Source organism: Branchiostoma belcheri, unplaced genomic scaffold, assembly GCF_001625305.1.
Source record: "Branchiostoma belcheri isolate BF01 breed outbred unplaced genomic scaffold, Haploidv18h27 scaffold88, whole genome shotgun sequence".
NCBI classification, from domain to species: Eukaryota; Metazoa; Chordata; class Leptocardii; order Amphioxiformes; family Branchiostomatidae; genus Branchiostoma; species Branchiostoma belcheri.
Window position 1 is genome coordinate 653,247 of NW_017804553.1, and position 27,653 is coordinate 680,899.

The 27,653-nt window shown below is 42.5% G+C and overlaps 2 protein-coding genes across 2 annotated transcripts; one reads left to right on the forward strand and one right to left on the reverse strand.

The window, feature by feature from the left end:
* Window positions 1–134: 134 nt before the first annotated feature.
* On the forward strand, window positions 135–4,630 carry LOC109487320 (UPF0676 protein C1494.01-like). The gene is made up of 7 exons (XM_019791298.1): window positions 135–329; window positions 815–939; window positions 1,326–1,410; window positions 1,968–2,081; window positions 2,429–2,608; window positions 3,389–3,499; window positions 4,323–4,630. Exons 1-7 carry the CDS (start codon window positions 171–173, stop codon window positions 4,506–4,508), a joined length of 960 nt encoding a protein of 319 aa, XP_019646857.1. The 5' UTR covers window positions 135–170; the 3' UTR covers window positions 4,509–4,630.
* Window positions 4,631–5,175: 545 nt separating this feature from the next.
* On the reverse strand, window positions 5,176–26,622 carry LOC109487373. The gene is made up of 8 exons (XM_019791349.1): window positions 26,575–26,622; window positions 26,258–26,374; window positions 13,588–13,672; window positions 10,503–10,623; window positions 10,037–10,159; window positions 9,113–9,262; window positions 7,172–7,288; window positions 5,176–6,543 (listed from the first exon to the last, which is right to left on the reverse strand). The coding sequence occupies exons 2-8, from the start codon at window positions 26,323–26,325 to the stop codon at window positions 6,473–6,475; spliced, it is 735 nt and encodes a 244-aa protein (XP_019646908.1). The 5' UTR covers window positions 26,326–26,374; window positions 26,575–26,622; the 3' UTR covers window positions 5,176–6,472.
* Window positions 26,623–27,653: the final 1,031 nt, after the last annotated feature.

The window sequence follows — 27,653 nt, forward strand, 5'->3', positions numbered from 1 at the left end:
GGGGGGCAAAACATGAGCATTTTCAGTTGATTCAGGACCAGAATTTTTTTTTTGCAAATCAGAAAAAAACGAAGAGGCGAATCCGAGAACCAACAAATTAAATTGGTATGGCCTTAGCAAATAATTACCACAAAATTACCTTTGAGGTACACTACATTCTTGCAGTAAACATGAGTGGCTACATCCCAGTCGTGGATTTCTCGGCTTACAGCCTTGACAACAAGAACGTACACGACGCCGACCTGGACGCGCTGACAGGCGAACTCATGCAGGCGTTCACTACTGTGGGCTTCGTGTACCTGAAGAACACCGGGATTCCAACATCAGAGGTAGGCCCAAGATACTAGTAGCTCGTAATCTTTTCTATTTGCCATGCTCCGTTATAGACATGCCCCGTCAACTTTAACTTCAACTTTATTTGTTCAACCAGGTATCACACTCAGGCCACTCTGGCCTGTTTTTCAGGAAATCCTGGTACAAAAGCACAGACAACCACCTAACAGTTAAACAGATTCACAATACATACAAAGTCTAAAAATAGCACATAGATAAAACTAATCTTAAATACAATTCGAATTTTCGATAAAAACTGTTTAAAAGTTCTGAGACTGAGCTGCTGTCGTTGTTGTAGGGGGAGTGAGTTCCAGAGTTATTAAAGTTTAATGTGCTACTATTTGCTCTTTTTATACCCTAAGCTGTACATGTTTTCAGGTTCCATGTGTGATTTTCAGATATTCTATGTGCTATCTTTCGTATTGTCGTGCCAATTGATGTTGCTAAAGAAGTGATTGAAACGTCTGATTCACTCATGCAGGTGAAGAACGTCTTTGACGTCTTCGATGAATTCTGCTTTCAACCGGAAGCCGCGAAGGAGAAATACTCCCGTCCGGTGGACAGGACAGCCGAGCGGCATGGCTGGGTGGCTCTGGAAAGAGAAATGTGAGGAATTATACGCCAAAAAGCAGTCAATATCAATGAGTAGTTCGTTCTTATAAACCTGCAATTCTCCCGTAGTCTCTTAGTGTCACTGACGAAAGGTAGTGGATTTTTTTTACTTAGTGGCCACCACGTAACACGACCATAAGGCCACTTCAAGGTTGGTTAACCACCTGGATTGTATAACCTGAATGTTATTGCCACTCACCTGGGTTACGGGATGCTACCTGAAACGTCTGACCGTTGTCAAAATCATATCCAGTTGCTTGTGTAACTGTTTTTTTTTGCGTATCTTATTGTGGCAAAAAATATAAGAGCGACGAATGTGACTGCATAAAGTTCAATGGTTTGAGATTTTACAAGCTTTGTTTTTTTCCAACGTTTTGCAGGTTGTCTCTGGTGGGAAGGGACACGCCTGCCCCCGGTGACCTGAAGGAATGCTTCAACATACACCCACCCCTTACTGAAGGACAGGTGCATTTTTATAAGGCCATGTTGATTTGATTATATGGATGACATCCTCTGGGAACCCCAAAAATGATGCGAGCGTGCGAACAATAAAGTTTGGCAAAAAAGTTTCCTTCATAATGCTACGTGGTCATTGAGGTTGAACAAGTGAATAAACACGCACGAGTATGGTATGGCGAATAATAGAATCCTTATTTTCATTTCTTTACATTTTCTTCTTTCGGAATTGATTTTGGCATTCTAAGACATTAGTATCGTTCTCCAATTATTTCTTTGCAATCTTTGGCATATATTTGCTAATTTGAAATTGCTTTGTACGATTTACAGTATAGTCGAAAACTTTTTTTTGAAACGGACGAAAATTCATACGCATGCGGATATCACCCATATAATCAAATCAACATGGCCCAATCGCTAAAGGCACTAGGGGATGATACTAGTAGATAAAACGAGGCTCTAAAAAGTGTAGATCACGATGCATACCAAGCTCTTGCTAACTGCTGCAGTTGTATTCGTGCGAAATCAAATCGTTTACTAAGCTGGTTGCCTGTTTTCTTCTTCAGACCTGGCCGGAGGAAGTCCCAGAGTTTGAGCCAGTGATGATGGACTTCTATCACAAGTGCCAGGTGATCGCCATGCGCCTGTTGGAGCTCATAGCCAGAGGACTGGGAGTCGAGGTATGTTTGTTTGTTGTTTCTACGGAAATGTTGATGTGATTACTAGTATATGGATGACATAGATGCGTGCATGAATTTTCTCGTCCGTTTCCAAAAAAAAGTTTGCGACCATACAGTAAATCGTACAAAATGAGCGAATATATGTCGTTTGTTGCAAAGAAAAGTGTCGGAAAACAATACTAATGTCATAGAATGTCGAAATCAATTCAGGAAAAGAAGAAGATGTCAAGAAATGAATATGAAGAGTCAATTTTTATTCGCCATACCATACAGCTCTTTTGTTCTTTTCAGAAAATGTAATATTTTAGGATCTCGCCGCACTAAGTACATGTCATGTTTTCATGTAGGATGTGGACGGTTTCTTGGGCAAGTTCAAGCACGTCGGAAAGGGTCGTAACGGCACCAACCTCCGAACCCTCCGCTACCCTCCCGTCCCGGACGTCATCAAGCAGGACCAGGTCAGGTGTGGTGAACACCGTGACATCGGCTGCCTGACTCTGCTGTTCCAGGACAACCATGGCTTGGAGGTACGTAAATTTGCCGGGGACAGTTGACTTTTTTTTTTATATTCCAACATGTAGTCACAAGACTTGGTGACCGCACACTCAAGTTTTTTCAACTTATATTAATGCCGCCACCAACGCAGGGGACAATACAATACTCATTTTCACCTGAGCGAGGTGAGGAAAGTGCCTTTCCCGAGGGCACAAGATAGGTGGTATGTCAGGACTCGAACTCGGGACCTCTTGGTTCCGAGTCGAGCACTCTACCGCTACGCCACACGACCCCACAGTTGACTTTTCAAAGTCCCTAAACTATAAGGTGTTTTTAAAATTCACACACCAAGGAGCTTCTTGCATATACATTTATAGTGAGTATGCAGCGGGTACCAAACGGTACAACTGAATTTCTCGCACGTTATCATGGAGTGGTCGTCCGTTGATGATAGAAGCCTAAAAACAAGATAACTGAAAAATATCAAAATGTGTATATGACGGCCCAGTGATATATCATTTGTACCCTAATATTATGTCAATGGTCACTGAGTGTTACGGCCTTTCAATGTGAAACAAGATTGAACTGTAATTGCTAACACAAGAAATTGGACTCGTCCAAATTTTCGACTATACGACTCCAGTCTTTGTCAAGGAATGAGCAAAACACCGCTTCCGTGACGTCACGCAGATAACACACGTGAGCAGTGGATCATAGGTTGCAGAAAGTCTGTAGCGCCCCCCGTCTCTTGTCCAGCTTGTCCAGTGTACACGTATCAGAAGATAAGTTAAGCTCTTTTGTACCGCTAACAGGTGGTGAACGCTGACGGACAGTACGTCCCAGCCTCGCCCATCCCGGGGACTGTCGTGGTCAACATCGCGGACACCTTACAGAGGTGGTCAGCCGACAAGCTCAAATCGACGGTAAGAAACGTTTGGTTCCATTCTTTTTTTTTATTCCAACATGTAATCACCAGACATGGTGATGACACACTCAAGTTTCTTCAACTTGTATTAATGCCGCCACCAACACAGGGGACAAATACATGACAGGACAATACTCATTTACACCTGAGCTAAGTGAGAAAAGCCATTCTTTGATTTCTGAAAGTAATGCTTTTGAGCGAAATATATAAAGAAACGTCTCTTACAGACATAATAATCTTTATTATTGAATAATGATTGTGAAAATTACATCCGAACGTTTCCAGTGACATCTAGCATCCACCAGGCCTTTCTACAGGAATACGGATCGTAGAATTCGGCAAAAAAGAGAGTAAAATTGGCCAAGAGAGTCCGGCCGCGGGGCGGTAGTTTCTTTCCTTCCGAAGCGCGGCCAGTCAAACCTACAAGGCGGCCAAACTCCCCTGGCAAATATTCTCCAACATATAGCCAGCGTAGTCAGCCTGGTAGAGACTAATAGTCCTACTTATCACTTGACATTTTTTTAGTGTTTCCTGTTTCCTGTGTCACTCCTACTTATCACTTGACATCAGTTTTGAGTCGTATTATCATGAAAGTTCATCTGTGTTGGTAGTAATCATAGTAAAATGTTGAACTTTATTCCAACACACAATTATACAGGGATCAAATTTTCAGCGACCAATGTCGCCTTCATCAGGATAATTAATGACCAATAATTATCCTGATGAAGGCGACAGTGGTCGCTGAAAATTTGATCCCTGTACAATTGTGTGTTGGAATAAAGTTCAATCTTTTACTACTTTTGAGTCGTGTTGTTCCACAGAGGCATCGTGTGGTGATGCCTGAGGGCCGGGAGGAGAGGCAGTGCGTGCGCCGCTCCATCGCCTACTTCTTCCACTGCGACAACGACGTGGAACTGAAGTGTCTGGACGGGTCCGACAAATACGAGCCGATCTTGGCACGGGATTACATAAGCATGCAAGTCGGGGCCACCTACCTGTCCGGGTAGATGGGCTGCTCATCTCAACCCCACCTGACCATTAAGGTCTGGTTTGATATAGAAACTTTATTTGCAAAATCATGCCCGAAGGCTAATTACTTTAACAATCAAGTACACTACTCAGTGCAATACAATAATAGAAGACAGGAAACTACTGTCTGGAGAAAACTTCTACTTCTACTATATTATGGGGTTCGACTTCTTCTTTGAAGTCAGTGGATAAAGAATAGTCCCACGTTCTGCATAATTAGTGGGTTTTGTGATCTTAGTAGAAACGTAGTCTTTTGGTGATCTTCTAAATGACGAATGGATGGCGAAATTGTTGTAACTGTCTGAAGTGGTGTCTGAAATGTGTTTAATGGTGTCTGAAATACTACTCAAGGAAAAAACCTCTATCTGACATGGTAGTTTTTTAGGCCTATTTTTATAATCTATGATAATTTCTTCACCAGGGTCACATTTTGACCGTTGGTACGTTGGTAGAAGTGATCAATACAATATTTCTCGATCTCGCCTATATAGCTATCTGTTCAAGTCTTCTAAGCTGCCAGGTTTGACACTCAATTAGCGGAAACAAGTGTGCTCACATCAGTTTTGTTACCTACAGGATGTCATCCACAAAATCCAATCATTGTGGCCTTACGCGAAGAAAGAGACACATTGAGAAAAACGCATTTAGAGAAGGTCCATTTATTATACAGGTCGTCACCACAAAACTATGATTATATACACATGGAATAGCAGCATTCGCAGTGGCTTGGTAGAAAGTATTGAAAACCTTGAAAATTCCACAAATAACACATCCAATCCGTACAACCTAATAATCAAAACTCAGAGGAAACCATCAAACGTTCTATATCTACCTGATACTACATATCACCCAAACTGTAAGAAGTTATGCTAAAACCTTTCCCATTTCTAAACTTGAGTGCAGATTTTATTCACATTTCACTGGTCTGAATCTCAACCGTCATATAACACTGCTACGTAATGAATCCTTGGCAACATTACAATAAAAACAATGTAAAAAAAAACTTGGAATTTTACCTTTGATATAATTTGTGCAGTTCAATATATTTCATTAAAAAGTGATTTTTGTTTGTAACTTTACAAGAATTATACAAAATTTTTCCTGTCGTACTTTTCATTGCTTATCATCTGTATTGAACCATTTGATTTAACGGCCAAAACATAGCTGTAAAATGGCCAGACTGCATACATGCAAGTTTTGTACAGAAAATATCTCAAACACAACAAAATTAGAGCCATTTCTGACACCAACACATCATAACCATCCATGCAGCAATAGAGCTCTTGCCCCGTGATTTTCTATGTCCACTTCGTGGCACTACTTCAAATCTCATGTTCTATACACCCTTGTCCTGATCATTATGTTGTGTTACGTGTCGTAAGTTTGGCTAACACACAACTCAAGTGTTTGTAAATGTGTCTTTTTCATTACAACATTGACACTGATGTATCTACAAGTACTAATCTTTCCTTAGAAATGCGTAAAAATGTAAAATAAAATCCTTCTGCATAAAATGTGCATCATCATTTTTCCCCGTTTGCTTCTGACAAAGTGACGACTTGAATTGGCACTTTCCGTTCTTTGTTCTTTTTTTGGGGGGGGGCAAATAGAAGGTTACGGTAAAAGTTGATATATACCCTTTCACAGCATTTTTGAACACTTCAAGTTTACATTCATTGATTTACTAGTATATATGTTTGAGTTGGTCGAAGAAGAGGAGAGAGAGAGTTGGTCCTATATCCAAAAATGTAGTGTTGCCAATTGGGTAAGTTTATATTCTTTTAGCACCTATATAAAAAGAGGACTATTTAGATATATTCTATAAATCCTTAAAAAACTGACAATCATCGCGAGAAGAGGTTCATGGGCAGAGATGGTGGTGTAGTGTCCCGGATGTTGACGTCACCGTTGCTAGGCGACGGTAGGGATGCCCTGCGCATGCTCAGAGCCAGTTGCCATAGCGCCCAGCCGGACCGATCCCCGCCCCGTTCCAGAGTGTGAAGCGGTCTTGTACTGAAAGAAAAAGGAGAAGGCAATGTGTTTAAAATCTTTGAAAAGTTTTGAAAAGATTGACTTGTTAGAATGGAACTCCCTTTCCCTGAATATCAAAGTTCTTTCTTCACAACCACCTGTTTTAATTTACAACAGCCTACGTTTCGGTGACCGACTGTCATCTTCATCAGGGCTATAATGACTGATTCACTGTACAGTAATAGTAACACCTAGCTTCAGTAAACAGTGTACCGATCATTATCGGGCTGATAAAGATGACAGGCGGTCATCAAAACGTCGGCTCTTGTAAACAAGTGGTTCTGAATAAAGAACTTTGATATTCAATCATTCACCAACCTGATGCAATTATTTAAGGTTATTTAAGGTTACAATATTTTTCAATAATTCAATGTCTTAATTAGATCATAGACCCCCAAATTGTTTTGCCCTGCAGTGGCATAGTTACTTCCGCATTCGTTGCGCTTCGTTGCGATGTGATGCGTTGCACGAGAAATACCCCCAAATCGTACCTATACAGGGTGCTATATAAATGGTACTGTATGTGCAGAACGACAAATGTTGCGCTCAGCAGGACAAGGGTTAAGAACAGGCAACAGAAGGACAAGGGAGTCCATGGTGAACATCTTACCGTACGGCTTGCCTGCGACCCTCCCGTCGTTTTGGCCGGGTTTGAGCGGTCCCGGGCGATAGAAGTCCTGGTCGCTGTGTTGGTAGAGCTGCTCTTGGGTGTTCCCAACAAAGGCCGCTATCATCGTAACATGAAAGAAAAGGATCATAACAAATTAAAACTTTATTTGAAATTACTAAAACTAAACCGGGTGTGAAACATTGTGTTCTTACAAGAATCCCCCCCCCTGCTTTTGAGTTCGTTGTCTTCAGTATCTCAGCAACTCTCGCCGCGCGTTGGCCAATGGCGTTTCCTGCAGTTACTGCCTACTTCGCTAGGTGTCACACCTGAACTGTCCGCGTCTTCAACATGCAGCTATGCTAGTCTCACATACTGCTTAACATCAACTGCCTTGTGAAGTGTTCCGGTAATTACCTAAGGGAGAATTTCAGACGGACACGAAGATACAGGTTAAATGATTGAAGACCTAATAAATCTATGAAGTGCATAGAGTAAAAAAAAAGGAATTTCAGACTTTTTCTTAAAGAGGTGTCGCATGCACTTAACAATTGTTACGTTAGCTATGTTTTTCGTAAACGCTTGCGCACATAGTATTTTTTTTTACACCAAACGCATTCAATACGTCACGTCATCGGTAGACATGCACCGCACGACATTGTTTCCACATACAAGTACACCACGGCAAACCGTTATAAACAAACTCAGGCCTCTGAATCCATCTCCTTCCTTTACAATTAAAGCCACTACAGTTTTGTTCCAGGGAATAGCAGCTTTCTTTGTGTTTTATTTTCCGATAAACAAACGAGTAAACCAAGAACATAAATGCAAAAATAATAATGGCCCTTTCATCTTCTTAGATTATTGAACAAACCAAATCATTAAACGAAAAGAAAAACAAAAAGCAAAGCAACATAATATGAACAACATATGCGAAATGTGTATTGCGGGGAAATAACGGGTGGAAACAAGTTTTGTAACTAAATACACCAACAAATGAATAAATAAATGAATTAACAAACGATTAACGTTGTACATGGAAGATTACCTCAATAGCACATACTAGAATCGTCCTATTATCGTACTAAAGAAGAGAAAATGACGAAACTCGAGCTGTGCTGTCATTTTCTTTCTACAGTACGATGATATGAAGTTTCTAACACGCCCTATTGGTGCAATCGCGCTGTATGTTGTTGCATGACGCAAAACATGCAACATATTAGACCAAAACCGCCACCGTAGGACCCAGGGATGATAGTGCTGCAGGGATGGCTGCGATAGTCTCGTAAACCGCTCTTTTGTGGGCAGATGTAGTAGCCTTCTACACAAGCAGACGGCTTACGAGGCTAACTGAGGTGGGCAGATGTGCTATGAGTGAATGATTCTACGATAGCAGTGCAGTGCTGTGTTAAATCTCCCAGCAGATCCATTCCGCACCGAAGTCGTAACGTAACCAAGCGGCAAGGCACTATCAGATCGGGCAGCCAATTTTCCAGCGGTGCACAATTTTATAGTTTCTTGACGTACGGTTGGTCACGACCACCGAAACTAGATCTGCTTGGAGATTAATAAAATGGGGTTAGCTGAGTGTTAGGCATGTCTAAATGCAGGCGTTAGTGTAGCGTCTACCAAGCTTCGGAAGCGGCTGGAAAAAAGTAGAATTTGGCCAAAAAGACATATAACGTGCTATGACAGGTGGTCCGCCAAAGGAGTACAGTTTGCTGCTCCCGGGGTGCGGCAATTATACTCCTTTAGTATACCAACTAGTACTCACCTACCAGGGTGTGTTATCTGTTTATTTGGTCAATCTGTACTCTTTCCAGTCGCTTCCGAAGCCTGGTAGTGTTAGCGTTAGTGCGTTATAAATGACAGTGCGAGGTTTGTGTTAGCTGGATTAGTACAGCTTGCACGTGCAAGTTCTCTACACAGCCGTTAGTGGGTTACCTTTAGAGGGAGTGTTGGGCCAGCTTTCGTAGTAATCCTTGGAGTTACGGACGTGTTTGCCCCACGCCTGTGTAGGGTTGGGCGGGTAGGTACCCAGCCGGGGCAGGGGGTCGCGGTGAGCTGTCGGGGTGTACCTCACGGGGAAAGTTCCTGGAGCGAGAAGGAGAGAAAAAAAGTCAAGATTGAAGGTTTAGGAATGAATTTTTTACGTACGTGGGTTCGCAGGACGGGCACCACGTTTGGTGTGTTGTTGCCCAGACGACGGATTTTGTCGTGGTGCACCACGGGAGTGAACCTCAGGGGGTACCAGTCTGAGGGGAGGCAAATATCGTCAGACAATAGCGCTAGCCTGGTATCCAGCACTGTTGAGCTGAAGGTCCCCTGTGAGAATGGACTGAAGGGACCTGGTAGCTGAACACGGGTGGATACCAGGCTAGACAACAGCTTCAAAGTGCATCAACAGCTTCATCTGCTGTAATTTCCCCATTGTCCTTCATCCGTCCCTTCCATCCATCCATCCATCCATCCATCCATCCATCCATCCATCCATCCATCCATCCATGATCCATCCATCGCTGTCTCTCTGTCTGGATCTGTGCCTGTCCATCTCTCTCTCTCTCTCTCTCTCTCTCTCTCTCTCTCTTTCTCACTCTCTCTATCTTGTATGTTAAGGATGAACTGGATTGAACTTTGAACAATCATTCTGTGACCCAATTTGAGCATGGAAAACAAAAAATCAATGTTATGCAATGTCTCTCTGCCTGTCTGTCTGTCTGCCTCTGTATGTCTCTCTAGCTGTCTCTGTCTGTCTGTCTGTCTTTGTCTCTCTCTGACTGTCTGTCTCTGTTTTCCTCTCTCTCTCTCTCTCTCTCTCTCTCTGACTCCTTTTCCCTTCTTTTTTTTCTCCGCACCCCACCCACATACCCTCAGGTTTGTTGAATGCCATGGTGTAGCTGGTGTTCCAGTCCATCTCCAGCCGGCCCTGCCCGATGTACTTGTGGTGAGCGGCGTAGTTCGGGTACGTGGCCTTGGTGACTCGGGGTTTCCCTGCGTCATCAAATGTAAAAAAAAAGCCCTCACATACATAGCCACTATAGCATGCCAAAAACAGGGTCTTTGGGAGCTTTTATTCGCTATTTCCTGGTTGCATATAGACAACATAGTTGGTTGAATTACCCCCGTTCTTACTCAAACACATTCACATATATGGTGACAGGAGTCTAAATCCCTCCTACTATAAAATTGCAACATTATGTAACCTAACACCAGTTACCATGGTGAGAGACAGTCTGGTTCAGTCAGGTAAGAGGTCAATGTTTGGAGAAGAAGAAGAGGAGGAAACGTAGCAAAAACAAAATGTTTTCCTTCGGTAAACAAATAAACAACGAACCTGCGGGCGCGCTGAGTGGGTGGTGCGGGGCTTCACGCGGGATGTCCCGGTGGGGCATGTAGTAGTCGGACGCCGTCTTGATGCGGGGGTTGTACGTCTTGTCGATGATGTAAGAGCGGTTCTGAAAAGGCACAAGAAATACGCTCTTTAAAGATTTGTTTACCTCTAAGATTTATAACCTCTAGCGAGCTTTGGATCCCCTCCCCCCTTCCCTTTGCCAACCATATCTTTTAAAGAACCCTTCAAACAGCAACCCACCTCGTACAGTACACACTAATTTTAGTACTCTAAAGAAATAAGGTGAGTTACCTTACAAACATATCCAAGACTGCGTACATATCCTAAGTCTCCCAAAATAGTCTAACCCGAGGAAAAGACCCACGGGCACCCCCTCCCCATACCTTCAGTAATCAGTATACATGTCAGTATTCGTAAGAAATAAGGTGATCTACCTTGTTCAACAAACGTATCCAAGACCGCGTCAAGTCTCCCCAAACAGACTTACCCGGCGTAAAGACCCAGAGGCACCCCTCCCCTCCCGAGTAGCTTCCCAAACCTGTCAGGATTTATGTAGGAGAGTTTTACCCATGCCGCTCACGGCGTGTCTAGACACACGTCCGGTTTACAACCTGTGAGCGGTACTTGACGCTGAACTTACCGGCAGGTGCGCTACTGGGGAGGTAAATCAACGGGGAAAAACGGTCCGAGTGTGGTAGCCTCTATAGCATGCCAAAAACTGGGGGTTATGGGGGTCTTCGTGGTCTTTGGGAGCTTTTACGTGCTATTTTCTGATCGCATATAGACATGTAGCCTGCCTGGTTGAATTACCCCCGTTTTTTTCTAATCAGAAAACAGCCGAAAGCCACCAAACCCCCAGTTCTATAAGCCTACTACGGAGGCTACGAGTGTGGTCTGATTTTCTACTGCACGATACAGCACTACGTTATCTTAGTACACGTGACGGGATTTCCACCCTGACGTACTCTCCAAGCAGAGGTTTGAACTTTGGCTTATTTTTGGCTTTTTATCAGGCCAGCACAAAAAATACTAGTACAACAAAGAAAGCCTGATAAAAAATCCTAAAAACACGCAAATTAAAAAACCAAGTGAGCCCAAACCTCTGCTTGGAGAGTAGCCCAGACAACCATTTCTGTAGCGTTGTAGTGTGAATCGTTTTTAAACATACATGTAGCAATCGTTGTCTCTTATAGGGTTATTGGGCATCAGACGTGTTAAGATGAATGTGTTATATCCTTATACCACAAACCCCTTCGACGGACACCCGTTGCTAAGTTACGCCCACGTTTCGTCCTACGAAATATCGATTGTTGTCTCTTATGGGGTTAGCAGGTATCAGACGTGTTAAGATAAATTGTTATACATTTATACCACAAACCCCTATGACAGACACCCGTTGCTAAGTTACGCACACGTTTCGTCCCACAAAATAGCAATCGGTGTCTCTTATGGGGTTATGGGGAATCAGATGTGTTATAATATATTATTAATAAGATAAATTGTTATACATTTATACCACAAACCCCTATGACAGACACCCGTTGCTAAGTTACGCCCACGTTTCGTCCCACAAAATAGCAATCGGTGTCTCTTATGGGATTATGGGGAATCAGATGTGTTATAATATATTATTAATAAGATAAATTGTTATACATTTATACCACAAACCCCCATGACAGACACCCGTTGCTATGTTACGCACACGTTTCGTCTACGGCATATCTCTCTCGTTACACCCACATCATAGCTGTTACGTGATGCTAATATGCGCAAGATGACCTTATTGATTCCAAAGACAAATTTGCTCGCGGGTATTTTACAAAGTCGGATTAGGCATAGGCAAATTTCAAAGTCCGTACCCGGCCGTATATACGTGCGTAACGCATTCCGATCTCAAGTGCTCTGCGCACAACGTGTCTACATACCCCGCACAACAACACTGTCACGTTGACACATGACATTTTGTCTCAGCTCGGAAAAAAAACTGGCTCTCCAAATGTGAACATCAGTCACCAAGTCCCTGGAGTATTTGATGAAAACAGCCATTTAAATGCCGCACGTTTTTGGGGCATACTAGTTCAAGCGTGGCGTGTTGTTTCACTTGGTATGGCCACGTGACTACATGACAGGTGGATTGGGTTGTTGGCCTTATATGGTCTTTGAACTAAGTGCTCGGTTGTTGCCATGGCGACAAGGTTCGAATTCTCTCCGTATACAGTGGCGCCTGAAGCCCCAAAGGTAGCTGGATGTTATTTTCATCATAGAGTAATGAACTCCTTTGCTTTGGCCGCTAATGACAGTACTAATGTTGTCTTTTTGTAGTTTCTGCATACAGAAGAAAGCGTACAAAAACATCAAAGAACATTATTTATGATTAAAATGTCCCCAGTATGAAGCTGCAATAATCACCAGAATTAGTAAATTCTGTGGACACTGTGTTTTAAAACCTGGTTGAAAAATGTATACTTTGTTGTTATTGGACAGAAAATTTAACATTATTATTGGTATGGGTCAGAATATGGATAACAGCAATTCTGTTGCTTAGCTTGACACTTGACAAAAATAAAAATTGTTAAGAAAACAGATATCAAAGGGCTAGTATTTGGTCAAAAACTAGTATTTGGTAGTCATGAAAACAGCCAAGCTAAATCAGAGACAAATTGTCGTCTGCAGTTACCATGGAGATATGTCTGGCACCTAGTATGGCTGTGACAGCCTGTGTCTGCCGTACTTTTCTAGCCGTATCTTTGGTGATATTATTGTAAGAAACAGGAGGAGCCAGTAGAAACAGATAAAAACCCACTGGTCCCGGGCCGGGATTCGAACCCACGACCAAACCGGGGAACCAGTCCACACGCGGACACACTAACCGCTCGGCCGAAAATGTCTAGACCCGTTTGCCGGATCAGTTGGTAACGCCTATAAACCCCCCACTGTTACACTTATCACTTAAGGCAAATAGTCTATATCTTGGTACACGAGAACCACATATATCACACCAAACAATCAATTAATTACGCAACCCAGTAGACAAACAAGTAGGCAAAACCAATCAATATATACTCACGATATTTGGATAGTAGATCCAGTTCTTCTTGGGCACGTTGTAAGACACTACCCTTGGTCTTGCTTGTGGGAAGATGGCCGAGTAGCTACAGAAAAACAACAGAACAGAAACGTGTAAGGGATTCAGTTTTACATATCACAGTGTATGGTGGGTGGATTGCATGCAAAATACATCAGCGTCTGTTTGTGACAGGCTCAGACTTGGCGCGGAAATGTGGAATCTCGCACGTACGCCATGTAATTGTCGTCTGCGTTGGCATGGCAACGCCTCAGTGTGCTATGTGACTAGGATTTGTAAGTTTTGTTCCTTACATGCAGTGGAAGATGAAAATCATGTCATTTCTAATTGTTCATTATATAATGATATCAGAAACCAACTATTTACCGTCGTGTCCAAAATGCACCACTACTTTCCCACTATCCCTCATCAGGAGAAAAGAATTTTACAACTAGAATCAAAGAACCCACATATTATAGACGAAGTGGTTAAATTTGTCTCCCACTGCCTGACAAGAAGAAGTAAAAAACAACAAAATAAGTACCACGTATGATGTAGAATGTAGTATCACGTAGACCCTCATATCATTGTACCTTCTTTTTCATACATATTGTTTGTATTTGCGATTAGGCCTTGGGCATGTATTTGCAATAAACTTTCATCGTTGCTAACATATTAGTAGCTAGTCAAGGTCTACCAGCAGGGTATTTTGTGAAGGTTATGTTCGTCCTAACAACCTTGAAAAATCCCAACAAATATCCGCCTCATCAACAGTACCACGTGAGATCAAGTGCCTATTGGGACTCGAACCCAAGCCCTTCAGTCAAGGAGAACATCATTACCACTTTGACATTGACATTGACACCTCCATTAGAACGTTTTAAGTACACAGTATTAACGCGTTTGAGCCGCCACTTTTGGCCGCACAGCTTATGCCAAGGGATAGATGGTCCAATCAGCACCAAGGACAGGGCTAGTCAGTTCTGTCAAAACAACCAATCGCCATCAACTTTGCATGTTTCTTTGGCCTGGACGTTTGGCATTTTACACTTCATTTTGAAATTATTACTGTTTGTTTGTCTATCTGTTTGTTGTGAAAGGCAGTCCCTGATCCGAATAATTTAAAATAAATTAACACGGTTCAGCCAATTTACGAACTACTCCACCCCTACGACCCAGTTTTGGTACGTCCCTAATTACCATATCCTCCCATATACGGTAAACAGGAAACAATAAAGTAACCAGAAGGCGCCGCGACTATCGTTGCTAGGCGACCACGACTTCCTGCTGAAATAAACATGATATTTTACCCCAGGCTAGACCCTTAAAAAAGGGTGATTAAATACTGACGGAAGTGTTGAAAATGCCATGGCCGAATGATGACGTCAGCTTGTCCTACTTTTATTTAGGTTACCCGCCTGCAACAGAGACAAATTTGCATTTTAATCGTTTTTCTAACCTTTTACTATAAGCTGGACATCTGTGAGACTATGCAAGAGAAATAGTTTTTTTAGCCTATTTGCTGCCTTTACCAGAGCAAACTGAGCTTTCTAGATCTATTTGTTTAAATGTAACATAATGATATAGACAAAAGATACAACTAGACCACAGATGCAAATAGACCAACCTTTTCTAGAAGCCTGTCTTTCTAGGCTATCATCACATAAGAGCAAAATCTTCCAAAGTAGCAGTTTTAGGTAGACATTATTTTTCTATTCCCTTTGTTTGCATTTATTGAATAAACATCGTTCCATTCTCATGCTTGTCATTTTCACGACGGCTCACCCCTCCTTCTCTGAAACCATTTTTAAAATGAAATGTAAGAATTGGCCTGACCTCTGACCCCTCCATGCCAACATATAGGACTGGACAATGACAATGACTGGACAATGATGTATTTTTTTGTTATCATTACTATTTATTACTGTTATTGGTTAATTACTGTGTTTTCGTTATTATCATTGCCATTATAATTTATTTATTGTTTTCGTTATTATCATTGCCATTATAATTATTTATTGTATAATTTTTGTATGCTAATGTTATTATTTGTATGTGATTGTTGTACTGTGCTGTGTAATACAGGGCCCCGTTGAAAAGCAGTGCCATCACTGAATTGGGTTACCCTGTATAAAAATGACGGAAAATAAAATAAATAAAATAAAATAAAACCCGTCAAATGGGTTCCTCTGCCAGGTTACAGATTCGATAATCCCTTGGAGTCGTTAGAGCCCACTTCTCGCACGTCAAACTAATCCCGGTAACGCCTCGTGAAAGCAAAACCGACACTTTTAGACACGGAAGAGGATCAGACGACCGAGATTTCTGACTTTTCGGAAATCCCTAATAACCCGCTGACTGGGCGGACACGGGTTACAGAACCACGTGTCGTCTGGATCTGCAAGCGACGAGGGGAGAATGGGATCATGTCCTTGATGATATTTGTGCATACAAATGACTGCAGCAAAATCAAACCTCCGCCTGTCTATTATGTATGTTGGATTCCCGTCATGAAAATATTGTGTTATTTTGAATCCTTGTTTCCTTCTTCTTCAAGCTTCATAAAAGATTTCATCCCGTTTTTGTTATTTACCCAAAATGTTCATCTTTGTCATTATGTCGTGCAGTTTAAATCAATAGAGCTGTAGATATTAAGAAATTTACATTTTAGATATGATAGAGAAATATAAATCGACCCCGATACCATCATGCAAATACTACAAATCTAAACATTATTTTTTCTAAACATGTAACGCTACTTTGATCTAGCAAATTCAACTACTAGTATACGGCGAGAGCGGTTCCAGTTGTGTAGTAGGGGTCCATTTTCTCCGTGCGTGAAAAGATATCTGGACACCTAGCTGTATCCAGAACCGTGCTCAGACACGGTTCTGGATAATCCACACGTATCCATAACCGTGCCTGGGGCAAATCTACGTTCTTGATACACGCAGAGACTATCCAGAACCGTGCCTGATCCTAATCCTAACCCATTCAGACATAGACCTGGATAGGCGCGGGTCTGGCTTCAATACAACTGTCGTGTTAAGGTGCACACTCCGCCCAGGGCACTCCATTGTCTGTCGTCTGGGTCTCCGATACTCTACTCAAGGACATTATACCGAAGTAATCAATCTTCTTCAACAAGACAAGAAGCTAGGGGCTAGACTTTTATCTTTCTCCTCACGCTACATTTTTTAAAAATATCACTCTCATATGCATCTCTTGTAAATTACGCCTCGAGCAGTGGTGTAGGTCTCATTATTTTCGACGTGTTTTTTCGTGCTTTCTTTCTTGTACTGGGATCTAATTTCACCAACCAAATGGATGGCAAATGAATACAAGTACTGCCTGGCCCATTTGATACTGTCTTGAAGCCACCAACAGATCTGCTTGGAGACTATTGAGAACTAATAAATAACTAGCCTGGTCAGAGAGGTTATAATCTATCTACCCCTACTCTCCAAGCAGAGGTTGGGGGAATGATCGTTACATTTTTATATATGGCCGTTTTTTTTTGTCCTGATCCCCGTCGGTGGCCGCGGACCTTCTCTAGCTAATGGATACTGCCTGGCCAATTTGATACTGTCTTTTTGCCACCGAGAGGTATCTGCTTGGAGATTATCTACCCCCTCTCGTGAGTAGAATAGATTACTCCACAAGTGCTTGTTTAGTGGTGGGATTATGAGATAAAGCGACTGTGATGAGTCCGTGCAACGGGTGTCAGCGGTTTGTTGACCGTCGCGTCTTTCCAATTCCGGTATCATGTTCCCATGTGTCTCTACGGGGCCAAGCTATTCAGTAGGAAACTCTAGTCTCCATAAGACTGACATAGCGGGTTAAAAACAGTGAAATTTGGCCAAATAGCGAGAATAACTGGCCAAAAAGTTTAGCCATAGAAAAGGACATTTTCCCATACAGTTGCCCTACCTAGGACTGACTCTCCTGGCCAATTAATTCCCCATTTTCTACGATCCGTTTCCCCGTAGAAAGGCCTGGTGGAGGCTACCAAAACTCGCTTCAGAACCTGATTTTCCAGGCTACATTTCCTCAGGCCACAGACAACGAGAAATGCCCGGGAGCGAGACTACATATATGTATATGTCGACGACACGCCTTCCAAGAAACAACCAAGGTGTCCCCCTTTTTTCATTTTGTCAAGTCGTCAATAATCCATCACACGAATGAATGCCCAGTACTCCACGCTATTGTTACACAATTGATTTTTGTGTAACACAACGATACATATTAAGAAGTCGATCACGAAAGAACTGAAGTATGTACACGCATCAAAACAGTCTTGAAGGACGCAATTGTGACCTTCCCTGAGAATTATTCAATAGCAACATTGTATTCACAAGTTGTTAATTTACATAAGAAGGGCTATTAATTAAATGATGCCTGTTGGGAATAAGGTAACGTTATGTGTAGAGATGAATTGTAGCAACAATATAATGAAGAATAAAAAATGCTTGTTAGTTTTTGAAGGGGAATCAACAAGGATTTTCAGAGTTTCCCCCTAAGCCTTATGCATTTCTTTGCGGTTTACATGTACGGATGAATTATATCAGCTATATTATCAAGACTTAAAAATACTAGAAAGTTACATTTTGTGGGGAATTACTAAGGATTTTTACCGCTTTCCACCCATGTCTACTCATTATGCATGTCTTTTTCTGATGCAGTCCACCAACTGGCCCCAGGCTGTCGACATCAGATCCGCCAACGCGCTTCTGTACGAGCGTAACGCGGCAGCGCCTGGATACATCCCACGCTAATCCTGCCGGTAAAACACACCGCTAGCTTACCTTCCTCTCCACCTGCCCATCTCTCAACGCTAAGCAGACGGCTTGGCTGTAGTCGGTACTGATAGTTGGCGTCGTAACCTGACCGAAGGCACCTCCATGGGCCGCTGCCGGGGTGCCGACTGGCCCTGTCCCGTCCACGCGTCGGACCCGCCCCGTACACACCGTGCGTCCCGCCGCCCCGGTCCGACTAACCTACATGCAAGACCACCTGTTCCTGTCGTCTGCGTGTCACACAGGCTATCATCCTTTCATCAACCTACGCTAATGGACGCTACCATTGTCCACCGGAAATGGGGTATTACAGCACCTTCACGTATTGTTGACAGCAGAATGGGACGACACATGCCATCCTTACACCAACGTCACGTCGTCTTTGTACATCCATACCTCAGAAATAAAGCCGAAGAGTTTCTTTCACAGCGTGCCTTTAAGAAGATAATGTGACGATTATCTATTCACCCCTCGTGCCGCGTAAGATGGCACCGCCTCTGAAATGCACTTCTGCTGCTGATCCAATCGGTCTAGGTCAGGGCCCGTTACGAAAGCAAGCCGCCAGTTTAGCTTTATAAGATATCTTAAGGCTTACTTTTCTATTAGACGACAGGGCGGGCTTGGAAAAAGAATCAATAAGCTCTTGATCTTCCACAGAAAAAAAGCTACAACAGTCTCTAACAGTTTTGCAAACATAGACCGAAATGTGCCAATCCCTTGGAACAGTAATATTACAAGGACATATAGTAGTACAGGTAGTCTATTTTTACACTCTATATACACTTTTGTAGCTTGTTGACTTTTAATTGTCGCATATTTGACAATTTGCTTGATGCTGGTGAGTCAAACGACAGACAAAATAAGAAAGAAAGACCCCCAGGGTCCGTGCCCTGAATAGTGTTTACACCCAGACCAGCATTTAGGCAAATTTATCGGCGACTGGATGCAAATAAAGGGCGCGGAATGGACCTGTCAATGAGAACACGTTTTGCTTGCACTGGCCAGAACGCCGGTCTAAATCTGTCACGGGTCGTCTGATTGGCTGTGTGACCATTACAAGACGGCTGACAGATAGGTGACATTTACGCGTCTCTCTAACGACTTTTTTTCAAAAACGAGTTTACATCTATCAACGGTTAATTGTCATTTAGCACCACTATATGGACATCTAAGGGCGAACCAACCATAGAAAGACTGAGACAACTGCAGATATTAAAGTGTCTGTTTTGTTGTTATTACATGTAGTCACCATTTCAAGAACCAACCGAAACATGAAACTGCATTAGACAGCTAACTCGTGCTAAAACCTCCCCATCCAGGCTACCCTATACCCGGTTATCTTTAACAGTAACCTAAGACCATGTAATTGACCAAAGAGAGGCGTAGAAAAGTGTGATATTTTTGTCAGCAGATGAATAAAGCACCCATCTTGACCGGTAATCCCGATACTCGACTGAATACCTGACCCAAATAAACGCGTCGATTCGGAAATAATAATATAAACCCGGAGCCGCGTTTGAAAGGGCGAGCATTAAATGGATATCAAAGGTCCTTTTGATGGTCTTTATTGCATAGAATCGATCTCAAATATTTGTTCTGGCCGGGTTCTTCTCTAAACGTCTGATTGACGGGCTGAACAAAAGCCTCCGTGTAACGTATATCCCGCGCACCTGTTTTAATGCGATCAGACGCAGGGTAGCCAGGCACGAAGGCTAGTTCTATTTCCCTCGCCGTTTAGCATTGCCATGGTTCGTGGCAAACATTTCATATTGGCAGACCGTTCGAGTGGGCATTATTAGTCACCAAAATAAAAGGGTCAATTTTTTTCAAAACCTATTTAGCTCTAAACGCTCTGACTTAAAATGTCTTAAAATTGGATCTAGATAAGTGGTGATTACATGCAAAATATAGTTTTTGTGTCTGATTTTAAGGTTGCTATAGTAACATAGATTAACTATTAATTATCTTCTTTTAATGTTTTTTTAAAATCTTTTAATTCTCTAAACTCTCAAGCTTTGAACAATAGTACAATACTTCATTATGGGTATAGATGACAATTTGTGCACCTATTTCCTTCACTGCATATTAGATACATATACAGGTGTGCCCTTACCAGGGAAATCAGTGGACACAACATCTTTCATCGCGTTTGGTCGCGGTTCATATCCCACCATTTACCAGGAGCTGTGTGTGTTTGTAAATTGTCCGGGCGTCTCCCCGCCAGGGTTGACTGGACCTGAACATCTCAGCACAGACGATATCTCTGGCTGTACAGGCTGGATCATGTTTCTGATTCTACAAACAACCTGATTATAAATAGCAAACCTCGCTCTCCGTCGTACAACTTTTGTGTCAGACTTTAATGTTTGTAACAATAGGACGAAAAGTATCGCACTAGAATGCCCATTTTCGCCTTTCAGTAGGTATATAGCCTCTACCAGGCTTCAGAGGCGGCTGGAAAGAGTAAAAATTGGCCAAATAGACAGATAACATGCCAGGGGATTTGGTCTCCGCTAAATGAGTACAGTTTGCCGTTCAATCCAGCCGCCTATGAAGCCTGGTAGAGGCTACCTATCCAGTCTGTAAACACTAAACAGTATACATGTATACTCGCATTGGTCGAACGGTAGGGTAAAACAAAATCACAGTGTACATAGGCTGTCGGTGAATTTCCCATATCAAGTCAATATTTGAACGTGTCCTCCGTAACGACTTTGTTTGTCGCTGTACCTTTGCTTGAGAGAATTTGATTGAGTGTTTGTTTGCCCGTGACAGTCATTCGGTTAATTACGTTTTACGCATTACGTGATGCTTTGAGAAATACATGTAGATTCATGTCATGAAATAAATTGCCAAATGTCCAAGCTTCATATCGAGAAACAGAGCCTAACTCCGTAAAAACAACGCTAATATAACACCGCGTATCTTTGAAATTACCTTATTCGTCTACCACTAACTTGCGCAGGTTGCTTGCATGTGTAATGTACTCAAAGTGGACGACATACCAACACTTGGAGTTGATTGTATATTGACAACACTTTCATCCTTTGAAACCTCGTCCCAAATTACCTCCTGACTACATATTGGGCCACAGATTGTGTGTGGATTGGGCTGGAGAATGTTGGAGACCGCACGTCGCATTTCTATCGTCACCGGGAGACGATTACGAGTGTGCAGCGGCCTTGGCCGACCATCGAACCGTCAGACCGTTCCATACAATCGTTAGCTTTTAATTAACACCGGCGCAATCACAAAGACTCTGCATAGCTTGTCACTGATCAAGGCTTAGCCGTGTTTAATTACAGTTCAATACTGTGAAGTCTAGACTTAAGGAAGAATGATATCTTTAGAAATCGACTTCTTATTGAGACCAGCACGTATCCTGACTAGCAAATTAAAATTTGTAGGGGCTAAACATATCACATAGTGGCATATTTATCGAGCCTTATTTGTTTCATGCCAGTTCTATCAGAGCTACTGTGTATACTGCTCTCTTTGTCTCCCTAACTATACCACTATCAGATTGTATCAGGGTGTGATTTGATAGTGTACACTTTGGACTGTTACACCGGGTCATGTCATCCTACTCTCCAAGTAGAGGTTCAGGCTGCCGCTTATTTTGGCGTGTCTTAGGCCTTGCTTTTTTACACTCCATAAAATGGAAATGGGTGTATTGTTTTCAGTCTGGATTATGTTTTGGTGTATATCTCAGAATCTGTCGGGCGGAATACGATGATATTTGGCAGGTGGGGTATAGATGATTGTATTGGTTGATTTTGGGCCTTTAAGGTTTACCCAAACATCTGCTTGGAGAGAATGTCATCCTTTATTGAAGACCTGACTACAACCTTAAGAGACAGGTTACGTCTCGTTCTGCAAAGCATGTCGGTCCGGCCCTTTCATGTGTAATAAAGGTGATCATCAGGCCATTCAGGACGGAGATCGATCGTCTGCAGTCTCAAAGCGACCGGCGAGTCGAATAATTTCTTCAAGGAGACGCTAACGAACTGGAGAAAAGTATTGACTAACCAACACTCCGCATCATAACTACGTTAAAACACTAGACTTGTCCTTTAAGTGTTCTAGGTTGTGTACTACTGTTGAGCTTTTAAGAAATGGCACTAGCCGTCACCGACGCTCTTAGGCAATGTTTTCTACGATCAATCAAAGTACAAAACTGTAATAATGACTGTCTGATTTCCCTGGCGACTTCTTCTTTTATCTCGTCTTTACAATAATCATTAAAAATTCGATCATGCCCCTACGTTAGTTTTTCTTCATTTAAAATATGTACACAAAGGCTATAACGTTCTTCATATGTTGTTTGCCTTTATAAAAACGCTCAAGGTTGTAATCGAGAATAGTACGTCACAGTTCAACTTGACTTGTAAACATTATACAGCTACAGAGAGAGACTGGAGTAAAATAAAACATTGAATTTGACTCAGGACTATACTGTATGTATAGAAACCTGGTTACCAAGCGTCTCCTATTGTCAAGACACAAAAGTAAACAACCTGTCTAAATTACAATCAGAGAAATAAATAACAATCATTGAACAGTCTGCCATTGTTGAGTAAAAGATATATAACCGTTAACTTCGGGCTACAGAACGACGTAGTCATTGAAGGAGGGTGGTTACACCAAAATCCGTATATCAATGTCCAAAATAAAAAGGTGTTGAGAAGTGCTCCTATATTTATTCTACTGAAAGCCTTGCCTGACAAAATCCACATTTCATCACATACTTAACTTCCCCAAAAGAAAATTGCCGGTCCATTGTTCGCTTTGAAACTCCACATAGCAACAGCCAGTGTGCACATGAAGATAAAATGAACACAATAATCCCCGAGCCTTTGATTTATCGATTTTTTTCTCTCGGCGTATTATTAATGAATGACCATCGCACAAAGGCGCGTGTTTGGTCAGTTTTGTCTGTGTCAGGGTGCTTGTGCGAGGTTTTGTCCCGGGCGTTAGGGTGGATACCCGCCATGTTGGCACACTTCTGTAAGTCAGTACTGTCGCTTAGCAACCTGGGGGGCTAGCCTAAACGCGGGTACACGATTTGTGAGCAATTTTGATACCGTATGATAAGATGGGCACGAAATGAGGTCTTGGATTTTCTTGTCACTTTTCTTGTTGCTAAGACATTTGACGGTGCTAGTGACACACGCGTCCACATGCACAAAGCAGAATAGATACGTAATAACACAATACAAAATAACATATTTCCAGCCCTAAACTCTTCCGTACGTGTAACTGTTACAGCATTTTTCTCTTCGAGTCTTTTCTTGGTGACCTTTGCACAAGAGTATCATATCTTTTTAATTCCTAGTCTCTTAGAGTGTACTGAGCTCTGTAATGGTAAGATATGGTTAAGAATTGGACGTCCTCAGTGTAAGAAAGCGAGAGAATACTGATTTGGGAGAGCGAATTTTATTCCTTGGGCTATGTCGTTCGAACAACCGCACCTGTGCTTCTATAGCACAGTAATCCAGTAATATCCTAGTCCTAAACACCTGAGTTAAGTGAAGAGATTGTCAACATCGCTAATCCAACGTAATCCACTCATACGTGCCTCTCCACAAATAAACGAGTTGGGGCTTCGCAGCTACAAGGACGGCCGAAACGTACAACCAGTTTTCCTGCGCGCTTCAGAGAACAGACATCATTTTTTAATCCAGGTAATATATCACTAGCAGTTCTTCTTCGCAGAGTGCTTATTAAAAGAAGCAAAGAAACAATAGATCCTATGTGTAATTGTCTGTGAATTAAATTGCTAAACAGACCGGACCTTTTTCTTGCACAGTCACTTTTGACCAGGGGCTAATGTCTAAAGGGGCGTCGACGTAATCTCCAAGCAGATCATACATGACAAGGCAGTATCCATTGGTCAGAGAATCGTGTGTGTGACCATTAGGTGTATGATAGTGGTCACTCCTCTGTCCAATGGGTACTGCCCTGCAGCTATATGATGATCTGCTTGGACACTAGGTCGAGGTACGGTATCGTACAATTGAAAAATACCAGCAGAGCAAATGCCTGACAAAGAAAGCATTACTGAGAAATCTCAAAGAGAGCGTGCTTTGTTTCAGCTGTCTTATCGTAATGGGGGCGTTGGTAATTATACACATTATACTAATTATGATAAACGGGAGGTTACCCTAGAGGCCTTGGAACACTTATTGAGAACAATGCTCCCGTATTTCTCATTTTTCTTCTACATTGCCAAACCAAAATAACGTGTAATCCACATAATCCCAGAGTTTACATATAATGATTAATATATTATGGAGTTCAGAGGAATGTGTGTGTCAACAATAACATACACTCACGTAAAGCAAAGTTATTCCACACTGTATAACAACAGTCTTCTGTGTCCAAAACTACTGGATTGTGTTGTTTTGTAAACCGTGCACGTGCTTAATTCTTATATAGGCTGAAGGAAAGTTCTAAACGGCTCTAAACTATGCGGCTCCAGATGTCTTACTGAAGGACAACTGCGGTGTGAGAGATGTCGGTTAGCACCCCACTCTACACTGTGTTTCTAATACAGTTTCTATGTGAACCGGTACCCTCAAAACGATGCTTTTCGTTTAGTTAGCATATTCTTCAACATCTTCAGAAAGACGATAGAACAAAACACTCTCCAACATCACAATCGTAAAATATTTTCTTAACGATGCCTGTATGCTAAGTCACCATAACGCCAAGTTTACACACAGCCTAAGCGAAGTTCATGACTTATTAATTTCTTATTTGTTGTGCACCAAACCTTGAATCCTTGCAGCAACAAGCGTCTGTAGTGCGTAGCATCGCAAACATGCAGGGTCCAACACGAGGACTAGTACTACAAGAACACGATACCCAGTCAAGAGCACCAACACTACGCCGCACGAGTAAGACTCTTAACACAGTCTCAAGTATACGGTAGTGCTAGGTACGGGTTTTGTGATTTATACGGTAGATAACGGTCATATCTTTGCTTTCAAAACACCTGAGGAACAATCACAACATCAGGTGGGGCACAGGGAGTGTCTGAAGCACCACTTTACACGAGAAAAAGCACCCCACGCACGGGAGAGTACAACATACGTTGTAGTTTGTATCTCAGATATTACAAAGACCACCCAGGCGTATGTGTATATGTATAAACTTTGCCAATTCTATAAATGGTGTGCTATAAAGATGCGATTCATTGTACGCTATTGTAGCATTGTTTATATATATCTCAGACGCTGACCTCATTTCGTGCTTTTGAGGAAAACTGGAGTATTTTACGAGTGCTATATTTGGCGCGGAACTAGGGTGATACACCACTTGTAGTATTTGTGATTGATATATTGTTTCCTGTGTTAAGATTATAGTTGTTTGTTCTGGGGCCAGGACCGGGTCTCATCAAGCAGTTCGACCTCCTGCCATGCTATGACCTTGGCTAACCTACGTGCACATTGACACACGATGTTACCTTTCCCAACAGCTTACGCCTTATAAAACCCTGCCCCCATGCATGCACGTGTATCTACAAAGTACATGTATCTATAACTACAAACTAACCTTCATCGACGTAACTACAAACTACAGTTTATCATGCAAGCTAGTCTCTGTGTTTCTCTGACTGCCTGTCTGCCTGCCTGTCTGTCTCTCTCTCATTGTGCCTTAAGCTTTTCTTTCTTTCTCTCTGTGTGTGTGTATGTGTGTGTGTGTATGTGTGCATGTGTGTGTGTATGTGTATGTGTGTGTGTATGCATGTGTATCCATGAGTGTGTATACGTACACCTGTGTATGTATGTGTTTTGTCTGTGTGCATGTGTATATGTATGTATGTATGTATGTACCTATCTATCTATCTATCTATCTATGCATGTACTTACACGCCGTGAGTGTTAGTGGCGAGATGTTGTTGCCGCTCTATCTCCTGCACAGCGCTTGGAGTCCGCATAGGTTGTCCTGGGGGTGCGCCCCGGTGTCTCACTGGTCTGCAAGCAGACCTGCCACCACAGCCACGGAGAAAAAATACGCAGAAGTTAGACTACAAGTTTTGACGCAAACACGAGAAGCGCTACAACTTAAGCAACAGTTACAGATTGTTGTCACTCCCATTTGACGTATTGAGAACTGTATGGCTAGGTGCTATTAAACTCCAGTTCCTACATGCGTGGGAAGCACGCTTTGGCAAACAAGAGCTTACAAAACCAGCGCGTACTCTGACGTGTAACTTGGGAGGGTGAAGCCCTGACTGTGTGTACGTGTACACCTCAACGTTGTGCCAACACAGCCCACCAAATCTGCACATCACCCGCCAGACACCTGCCACCCGTTGCTATGCACAGAGCGTCGTTAGCAACTACCTCGTTCCAACCTCCTGTCAATCCTGACAAACACGTTTACACCTCCCCCGCTTGCCTGACTGTAACGTCAGTTTGCAAAACAAGCCCTAAAGCAGGAATTTAGGAGAGAAATACCTTTTGCCTCGGCAAATAAAAGGCGGGTGGCAGCGTCTGTCAGTTGCCAAACTCCGTCTGGCCGGTAAACATATACCTTTACCAAAGGCGGGCTCGGATCATTGTCGCCGTGTTGACACAAAGCGGCTAATTGAAAAGAGGCCCGAGGCTTAACAGGGGCAAGGTGATCTTGCCGTAGGCCCGGCTGGCCCTCGCGGCCTACCAACGGGAACCGTGCTAGCGTTGCCCTCGTTATTTCCAGATCTAGAGGAGTTTTTAAACACTTACAAGCTGGCCGTTTCTCTAACCCCTCACCACACATATGCACATGAAAGCTACTGCCGTTTAGAAGATATTTGGATAAAAACTACTCTACCTAAATGAAAAAAAAGGTCTGTCAACAAAACCTTTAAGGTTGTCAGAACAACAAAAGGACCTGTTTGTTGTTTAATTACGTTCAAACGTTCTGCTTATTGAATGTAAATAGAACACTCGAGTCTGTAGGGCGACGTCAATCAATGTTACACATCATGGTTAAGTCAAGGCACGGCCTCCTTGCGGTAAAAAAAAAATAAATCACTTCTGTAATATTTTAACAAGACGAGTAAAGATGTAATAATGGTCTTAATAGGTCTTTTCCGCGACCCCAGAAAATGTGTTGTACCGTAACCAGGCTATTCAGCTCGGAAGAGATAAGATAAGATGAGTTTGAGATTATGGTTGATCCACAGACTTTGTCCCTAGCGCGGCGGAATGTCATTAAACGTCACAAAATGGTTGCATAGCAACCGTCGAGTCGTGCGTTTTGACAAGGACACCGCTATGT